At 43.7% G+C, this 9,867-nt stretch overlaps 2 protein-coding genes across 2 annotated transcripts; one reads left to right on the top strand and one right to left on the bottom strand.

Moving 5' to 3' along the window:
* Positions 1-277: 277 nt before the first annotated feature.
* On the top strand, positions 278-2,606 carry med9 (mediator complex subunit 9; the record flags this gene model as incomplete). Its single annotated transcript, XM_084329000.1, has 2 exons — positions 278-381; positions 2,200-2,606. Coding segments are annotated over 2 exons (324 nt in total), but the record flags the coding sequence as incomplete, so codon positions are not given.
* Positions 2,607-6,301: 3,695 nt separating this feature from the next.
* On the bottom strand, positions 6,302-8,477 carry LOC311240085 (dexamethasone-induced Ras-related protein 1-like; the record flags this gene model as incomplete). Its single annotated transcript, XM_084328612.1, has 2 exons — positions 6,302-6,966; positions 8,219-8,477. The coding sequence occupies 2 exons, from the start codon at positions 8,475-8,477 to the stop codon at positions 6,428-6,430; spliced, it is 798 nt and encodes a 265-aa protein (XP_084184738.1). The 3' UTR covers positions 6,302-6,427.
* Positions 8,478-9,867: the final 1,390 nt, after the last annotated feature.

The following is a 9,867-nucleotide window of genomic DNA, read 5'->3' on the forward strand; positions in this document are numbered from 1 at the left end:
GTCATAAATGTATAGATGTAGCAGTACTGTATGATGTATGTCATATGTTATGATGAATTGAAAATTGGGGACCCTGATGTAAACAAGACGAAAGTCTTTCTCTGGTCTGCATCCCCTTAACAATTGTGTGTATTATTGTACCCATTCTGCAATCTGTTAATAAAGTTTTCAATCAATCAATCAATCAATCAATCAAAGCAGCGTGGTCATAGATATAGATATCTATGAGCGTGGTACCCAACCAGCTGATCGTCGATGACGCACATTGTATGCGCCATTCAACAACAACGAACGCAATGGCGGTGCCTCCGACAAAGCAAGGAAGGAGACCGAGGAGGAGGACTGCTCTCTGTTGCCGTTGGTTCACGACATTATAAAATGGTAAGAGACACTTGCATATACGTGCACGTCGTGTGTTCATTTAGAGTCGCACCGTGACTTTGTTGTCGATCATAAACCCATTGTTTTTTCACTCAACAGCGTGACAACAACAACTCGCCTAGCTCGAGGCTAACGTTAGCTTGATTGATTGATGATTGGAAAGTTTATTAACAGATTGCAAATGGGTACAGTACAGTACATCTCAATACATACAATTGTTAAGGGGATGCAGACCAGAGAAAGACTTTCGTCTTGTTTCCACCAGGGTCCCCCATTTCAATTCATCATAACATATATGACATACATGACATACAGATAGACAGTACTGCTACATCTATACATTTATGACATATCAGATTTGCAAATACAGTACTGTTTGTGATACAAAAGTGTCCAGAAAAGGAGTGTATATACATTTGGCGTAGAAACTGTACATTGGAGGAGGTTGGTGGGGTGGGGTTGGGTGGGTTGGGTGAGGCTGTACATTGGAGGTGGGGGGGGGGGGGGGGGGGGGGGGGGTTGGGTAGGGACACACACACATTTTACACTGTACATTGGAATGTTGACAAAGCCTTACTTGGTCATTTACTGTACAACTAGGTTAGGACATTTGTAGGGCCAGTTTCGAATTGCAGTCTCACGTAGTGTTTTTTGAGAGTGTTTTTGAAGGTGGGTAGTGATTCACATCCTTTACAGCTTTAGGCAGGGCGTTCCACATGATGTGGCATAATTGCGAAACGTGTTTAGTCCTTGTTTGAGCCGAATCTGGGTTTTACATGATTTGTGGAGCTCCCTCTGGTGTGTGATCGTGGTATTCACTGACCTTTGGGAAGTATTTTGACATGTACATGGGTACCTTGGTCGCGTAGTGTATCTTGTAGACCAGGCCATTGCAAGTTGCTGTACTCTGTAGCTTTGCTACCATAACATACAACTCACTGACTGAAAGAATGAATGAAACTTTATTAACAGATTGCAGAATGGGCAATACTCACAATTGTTAAGGGGATGCAGACCAGAGAAAGACTTCCGTCTTGTTTACATCAGGGTCCCCATTTTCAATTCATAGTGACATTTATGACATACACAACATACATGACTGATTGATTGATAAAGTGTATTAACAGATTGCAGAATGGGTACAGTTACAGTACAGTACAGCTCAATGCATACAATTGTTAAGGGGATGCAGACCAGAGAAAGACTTTCGTCTTGTTTACATCAGGGTCCCCCATTTTCAATTCATCATATGACACACACGACATACAGATGGATAAACAGTACTGCTACATCTATACATTTATGACATACCAGATTTGCAAATACAGTACTGTTTGTGATACAAAAAAATCCAGAAAAAGAGTGTATATACATTTGACATAGAAACTGTACATTGGAGGAGGTTGGGTAGGTGGGGTGGGGTTGGGTGGGGCTGTACATTGGTGAGGTGGGGTGGGTGGGGGGGGGGGACACTGTACACTGTACATTGGAATGACATCATGACATTTATGGCATAGGGACATACAGGTATATAGTACTGTTACATTTGTGACATGATATGCAAATATACAGTACTGTTACCCATAGATCCTAACGGAGAGATAGATCCTATGCTAATCTATATAATCTAAAAATGCTAACAATGCTAAATATATGCTCTGATGAAGTAAGTATACAGTATACACATAAGCATACTTCATAGGTTATATATTGGATGCAGATGCCAGGTAACCTGGTCGGAAATGTAAAAAAAAAATAAATGACGTGGCGCGTGTGTGTGTGTTCCTTCCCCCCCCCCCCCCCCCGTCGTGTCTCTAGCATGGACAAAGACAGCCAGGATGTCCACCAGGAGTTGGCCAAGCTGAAGGTGAGGATCCAGGAGGCGCGGGAGCAGATCTCCACCATGCCGGGGGTGGAGAGCAGCCCGGCGGAGCAGCTGCTGCAGCTGGACACGCTGCGCGAGCAGGTCCGCACCAAGAACCAGCTGCTGCAGAAATACAAGAGCCTCTGCATGTTCGACGTGCCCAAGGCGTCGTGAGCCCGGCGGACTTAGAGGGCAACCATTTAGCTATTTCTTTCTTTCAATGTTTACACTATTCCTGTGAGTCTCTATGGAACCGTAGTAACACACTGCACCAGAGTCCATGCAGTGTTTATTATTAAGGGTTTGGATATCCCTCACAGTGTTTATTATTACCCCTTTCACTGCCACACGACAGAAGGTTAGCCCTTTACTATCACACAACCGACGGCGATGCTCCATCATTAGCATCATTAGCTCCGCAGATGCGGAGCTAATGATGCTAATGATGGAGCATCGCCGTCGGTTGTGTGATAGTAAAGGGCTAACCTTCTGTATTGTCACAGTGAAAGGGTTAACCGGCTGCCATGTGGCAGTGAAAGGGTTAAGAGTCGGATAGCCCCCTAACAGTTCTCAAGTTCACCAGCCGTTAGCTCTCCAGCAATTGGCAGCAGTCTGTGCCCAAGGTTGTGGAGCCTGGTGGCTCCTGGCATGAAGGACTGACCGGGGCGGGGGGGGCATAAGTCTATGGCTGAACAGCGCTTCAGTCAGCGGCCTTGTACTGTTACAATATTATTTATGCTTTGTTATGACAATGTAAATATGTTTTATAGCAACAATTACTCAACAATAGCAATTATCTGTTCCACGTCCCCTTGGTTTTTTTTTTATAATAAAATAATTATTGATTAATATCTGATTGAATTCCTTTTCCTTACTAATTCTGTCACCTTCACCCGTGTTGGCTTTGCATTCAATCTGTTTTAGTGTACTGCAGGCGTTCCATCTGTTTAAGTGTGCTGCAGGCGTTCCATCTGTTTTAGTGTGCTGCAGGCGTTCCATCTGTTTTAGTGTGCTGCAGGCGTTCCATCTGTTTTAGTGTACTGCAGGCGTTCCATCTGTTTTAGTGTACTGCAGGCGTTCCATCTGTTTTAGTGTGCTGCAGGCGTTCCATCTGTTTTAGTGTGCTGCAGGCGTTCCATCTGTTTTAGTGTGCTGCAGGCGTTCCATCTGTTTTAGTGTGCTGCAGGCGTTCCATCTGTTTTAGTGTACTGCAGGCGTTCCATCTGTTTTAGTGTACTGCAGGCCTGCGTTCCATCTGTTTTAGTGTACTGCAGGCGTTCCATCTGTTTTAGTGTACTGCAGGCGTTCCATCTGTTTTAGTGTACTGCAGGCGTTCCATCTGTTTTAGTGTACTGCAGGCGTTCCATCTGTTTTAGTGTACTGCAGGCGTTCCATCTGTTTTAGTGTACTGCAGGCGTTCATCTGTTTTAGTGTGCTGCAGGCGTTCCATCTGTTTTAGTGTACTGCAGGCGTTACAGCTGTTTAAGTGTACTGCAGGCGTTACAGCTGTTTTAGTTTACTGCAGGCGTTACAGCTGTTTTAGTGTACTGCAGGCGTTCCATCTGTTTTAGTGTACTGCAGGCGTTACAGCTGTTTAAGTGTACTGCAGGCGTTCCATCTGTTTTAGTGTACTGCAGGCGTTCCATCTGTTTTAGTGTACTGCAGGCGTTCCATCTGTTTTAGTGTGCTGCAGGCGTTCCATCTGTTTTGGTGTGCTGCAGCCGTTCATCTGTTTTAGTGTACTGCAGGCGTTCATCTGTTTTAGTGTACTGCAGCCGTTCCATCTGTTTTAGTGTACTGCAGGCGTTACAGCTGTTTTAGTGTGCTGCAGGCGTTCCATCTGTTTTAGTGTACTGCAGCCGTTCATCTGTTTAAGTGTACTGCAGGCGTTCCATCTGTTTTAGTGTACTGCAGCCGTTCCATCTGTTTTAGTGTACTGCAGGCGTTCATCTGTTTTAGTGTACTGCAGCCGTTCCATCTGTTTTAGTGTACTGCAGGCGTTCCATCTGTTTTAGTGTACTGCAGGCGTTACAGCTGTTTTAGTGTACTGCAGGCGTTCCATCTGTTTTAGTGTACTGCAGGCGTTACATCTGTTTTAGTGTGCTGCAGGCGTTACAGCTGTTTAAGTGTGCTGCAGGCATTCCACCTTTCTAGCATACATTCAGGGGGCGACAGTGGCTTGGGAGGTAAAGCAGTCGTCCGGTAATCTGGAGGTTCCCGGGCAGCGTGTCAAAGTGTCCTTGAGCAAGACACTTACCCCCTTAATTGCTCCTGATGAGCAGGTTGGCATCTTGCACATCTTGTGTGAGTGAATGGGTCAATTGTAAAGCGCTTTGGATAAAAGCGCTATATAAATGCAGCCATTTATTTACCATTTAGACTAGTATACTAGTCAAAAGCAATAATGTATAATTAAATTACAAAAAATGTACCCTCTTATTTTTTACTATAATAACCCCGATACTATGCTACTATTCTTTTACTACCTATCATGCTAATATGTCTATACTACTATGCACTCAAGTTTGACCCTTTGATGAAAAATGCCAGTGACCCTTAGCTGCCAGTGTTGTACCCATCCTGCTGACTTGTTCACAATTTGTAAGTCACTTTGGATACAAGCGTCAGCTACATTATACTATGGTTACTATGACCACACAAATCCACTGTTTATAAAGGATCATGTTATGAAATTGAATGATTTGGTTTATTATAAAATAATGCAAATATTGTACAGAGCTAAAGCAAAGTGACTCCCAGACGGTGTGCAAAGGTTTTTTTCAATACATGAAAGAACATATGATTTGAGACGTTTGTAAATATATACTGTTCAAAAAGCTAAGAAAGGGATTAAAATGAGATTTATTTATTGTTGGGGTTAACTTGGAACAATGCTGATATCATTTGCTTTTGTTTCTAAAAAAAAAAAAGTTTGTATAGCTATTTTTGAAGGTTACAAATGTGATCATTCTTATTTTGTTATAAATTGTTTCCTGTTTTGGAGTCAGCCTTTTCAGTCACTGCCAAAATCAAAGACCTATTGTGCATTATTGTATTGTGCATGATGGGTAAAACTACTACTACATGAGTAAATTGCATAGTAGTTAGTTGTATTATACACCCTGAACACTGTGCATTGCTGTCAATAACTTTGATAAGTGAAACTAAATTAATACTTGACAAAACTAGGTTAATCAAATTATTCTATTTGACATGTATTTGTTCTGAGTGAGTAATAAGGTTGGATGTTGAATTGTTTGTTTCTTGTCCACCAGGGGGGGGCGCTGCTGTTGAACAGGGATAGGGGTTGCATGTGTACAGTTGTACGATACCAGTGGATGAATGGATAATTAATAATTAATTAACATGGAGGTCCGATGTAAAACTATTAAAAAAAAAAAGTTAATACATTTAAATTATATTAACTTAAAATGTCAGCAAAGTGAGGAACATCTGATGAAAATTAAACGTTTTCAAAGTCATTGTTAAAACTAACGGTATATCATTAAGTACTCATAGTACTTAACAAATGTAAGTACTCATACTTGAAAAATTGGAATCGGGACATAAATGAATGTAAATGTCACTATGAATTGAAAATGGGGGACCCTGATGTAAACAAGACAAACGTATTTCTCTACATTCCCTTAACAATTGTGTGTATTGAGCCGTACTGTATTGTACCCATTCTGCAATCTGTTAAATAAAGTTTTCATTCATTCATAGAGGCTGTTTTATTCGTGAGGACAGCAGAAGGAAGGATGACAACGAAATCGGTTTATATATATATATATTTTATTTCTTCATGTTGTTTTTATGCAAAAGTAAACGTTGCCATAATAAATATACATTCAGAATAAATTTTGTTCATAATGCAACAAACATTCAAGTTCCATTCCGATAAAAAAAAAAAAGATAGCAAAAATGTAAACGTGTTTTTTTTCTGCAAGTATACAAGCGTCCACTTGATCAGCTGTACAGTGTCAGTAGAGAGGCAGGTTGTTGGGTTCAGAAGAACATCTGAATCGTGAACTTTGAGGCACTCAATAGTCTGTGCGCCCCATGCCGTTTGGAACGCACACAGCCCCACTGTGCACACACCCGGCCCGGCCCAGGGCCTTTTAGTAAGAGTTTTTAAAGAGTCTTTGCATGATGTCTCCTGCAAAAGAAGACAAGTCCTCCTCAGCATATCACACAGCCCTTCGCATGGCTGCCCCCGATGGCCTTCTCCTTGATGTACATCAAGTCACTGTGCACGCTCGGCCTCCGCGCGAAAGGCGCCACAATCCCATAGGCGTCCCCGTCTTTGAACCGCTTGTTCCTGAACGACTTCCTGTGCAGCACCTCGCGGTACTGCAGGGACACCTTGCGGTGGCGGTCGGGACTCATCTCGTTGGGCAGCTTGGCCATGGTGAAGAGAGTCTGGAACATCTGGTCCACGTTGGTGTTCCTCTTGGCTGAGATCTCGAAATAGGCGCACCGCTGCTGCTGCTGCCCGTCGTCCCCGGCCGCGACCAGCCGCTGGATCTCGTCCTCCCGCACCTCGCGACACAGGTCCCGCACGTCGCACTTGTTGCCGCAGATGACGAGCGGCACGTCGACGTTCTCCTTGGTTTTGTTCTTCAAGCAGGACTTGGTCTCGTAGATCTGGCGCTTCAGCCGCTGCACCTCCTGGAACGAGTCCCTGTTGTCCAGACTGAAGACCAGGATGAACACGTCGCCTGTGGAGGAGGAGAAGAGAAGACAGGGTCAACGTTTTTGTTTTATTTGTCACATATTATAGGTATATGCAAATCTGGTATGTCATAAATGTATAGATGTAGCAGTACTGTCTATATCTGTATGTCGTGTGTGTCAGATATATGTTATGATGAATTGAAAATGGCCCCTGATGTAAACAAGAAGAAAGTCTTTCTTTGGTCTGCATCCCCTTAACAATTGTGTGTATTGAGCCGTACTGTATTGTACCCATTCTGCAATCTGTTAATAAAGTTTGAATGAATGGAAACTTTATTAACAGATTGCAGAATGGGTACAATACAGTAAATATCCTAACCCAACCCCCTCCAATGTACAGTCATTTACCTAGTATGGTTTTGTCAATAGTTCAATGTACAATTGTGTTTGTTTGTACAGTGTCTCCTCCCCCCCCCCTCAATGTACAGTGTTACTTGTTTATACAGTGTGCCCCCCGCCCCCCCCCAACCACCTCCAATGTAAATTACCCAGTATGGTTGTCAATATCCCAATGTACCCAACCCCCCCCACCCAACCTCCTCCAATGTACAGTTTCTACGTCAAATGTATATACTCCCTTTTCTTGACTCCTTCTGTATCACAAACAGTACTGTATTTGCAAATCTGGTATGTCATAAATGTATAGATGTAGCAGTACTGACTATCTGTATGTCATGTATGTCATATATGTCTATATGAATTGAAAATGGGGGACCCTGATGGAAACAAGACAAACGTCTTTCTCAGGTCTGCATCCCCTTAACAATTGTATGTATTGAGCCGTACTGTATTGTACCCATTCTGCAATCTGTTAAATAAAGTTTTCATTCATTCATTCATTCACGGCTCAATACACACAATTGTTAAGGGGATGCAGACCAGAGAAAGACTTTCGTCTTGTTTACATCAGGGTCCCCATTTACATGACAGTGAAATGATTGGTTCAACTTCTGTATGAGCCCCCTAAGATTGTGCTTCATACAGTAATAAAGTAAAAAGAATAAAAGCCAAACACTATACCAGAATATACAAAACTAAAGTACAAAGTGAAGTACAAAATGCAGCTTTTTCTAATGCTCAAAATGAGGTATAGGGGATGTAGTCGTGCAACTCTTTTTTAGTAATAAAAAAACGCATTCGCTTTTGCACAAAGTCAATTTGCGAGCACACATATATAAAATACAAGTTCTGCAGAATAATGCACAACCATTTTTTGCACAATTTAAAAACACTCACCAGTGAGAATAGAGAGCCTCCTCATGGCCGGGAAGGGGTGATTCCCAGACGTGTCCAAGATGTCCAGCTGGTACACTCCTCCCCTGATGCTGTAGAATTTACGGTGAAAGTCCTCGATCGTCGGCGTGTACTGATCGTCGAACCTCTCGTTCAGGAACCGAGAGATGATGGCTGTCTTTCCAACTTTGGTCGAGCCCAGAATCACCATCCTGTGGCAGTTCTTGGCCGGGATATCCAACTCGTTCTCCGAGGGCGACATCTTCTTGATCAAAGTTATTGCAGCAGTTGCACCCAAATGGTATAGCTCGCGGTGCAATAAGCTGTGTAGTGTATATATATATATGCCCTTCTGAGTTGTTGTGGAGCGGGTAAGCGCTGATGCTTTTGGGGGTTGAGAGGAGAGCGCTGCGTATTTATGGACCACAGCGTGGCCGCGCCCCCTGGCGCGTCAGAGCGATACGCACCGGCTCGGGGAGCCAGTCGATACGCGGAGCTGAAACTGCTGTGTCTTTTCATTTTTGGGGAGAGGAGAGAGAGATAGAGGGAGAGAGAGAGAAGATAGAGAGAGAGAGAGAGAGAGAGAGAGAGAGAGAGAGAGAGAGAGAGAGAGAGAGAGAGAGAGAGAGAGAGAGAGAGAGAGAGAGAGAGAGAGAGAGAGAGAGAGGGAGAGGGAGAGGGGGGGGGATAGAGAGAGATAGAGAGGGGGGGAGAGAGAGAGAGAGAGAGGTGAGAGAGAGAGGAGAGCAAAGGAGAGGGAGAGATGGGAGAGAGGAGAGAGAGAGAGAGAGCGAGAGAGTGAGAGAGAGGAGAGATGGGAGAGGTGAGAGAGGAGAGCAAAGGAGAGGGAGATAGCGGAGAGATGGGAGAGAGGAGAGAGATAGAGGGAGAGAGAGAGGAACGAGGAGAGATGGGAAAGAGGAGAGAGATAGGAGAGGGAGAGAGAGGAGATAGAGGAGAGAGATAAGGAGAGGGAGAGAGAGGAGAGAGCGGAGAGATGGAGAGAGGAGCGAGATGGGAGAGAGATAAGGAGGAAGGAGAGAGAGGAGAGAGAGGAGATAGAGGAGAGAGTGAGAGAGGAGAGGTCAGAGAGGAGAGAGCGGAGAGAGATGGGAGAGAGGAGCGCGATGGGAGAGAGGAGAGAGATAGAGGGAGAGAGATAGGAGAGGGAGAGAGAGGAGAGAGAGGAGATAGAGGGAGAGAGAGAGAGAGGAGAGAGATAGAGGGAGAGAGGAAAGAGGAGAGGCAATAATGATGTTTCCAAGTAGTAGTTCTGGCACTTCTGCTATCTTTTCGATTTCGACATGAAGGACTAGCGCGCATGTTCCAAGTTATTCTTGCCTTTGATGGCTAACGTCAGTCCGTCCGCGCTTGCAGAGCAGAAGGGGAAATCATGAGGTTGTTTTCAGATATGATGAACCAGAAGGGTTTTTTAAAAGTTAAACGATGCGTCGCGCATAATGCATACACTGTAAGAAAAGAAAAAGCTGCAAGAAAACGGTAAATGTCTGGCATCAATGGTTGCCAAATACTTACTGTCAAATTACAGTAAAATCAAATACATTTACAGATTATGTATTTGTATGGCATTTACACTTACTGTAAAGTAGAAAACAAAAGTAACCTGTAAAATAATACAGTGAATTTCACGT

The sequence above is a fragment of the Notolepis coatsorum genome, assembly GCF_963971535.1.
Source record: "Notolepis coatsorum genome assembly, chromosome: 14".
In the NCBI taxonomy this organism is placed as follows: domain Eukaryota; kingdom Metazoa; phylum Chordata; class Actinopteri; order Aulopiformes; family Paralepididae; genus Notolepis; species Notolepis coatsorum.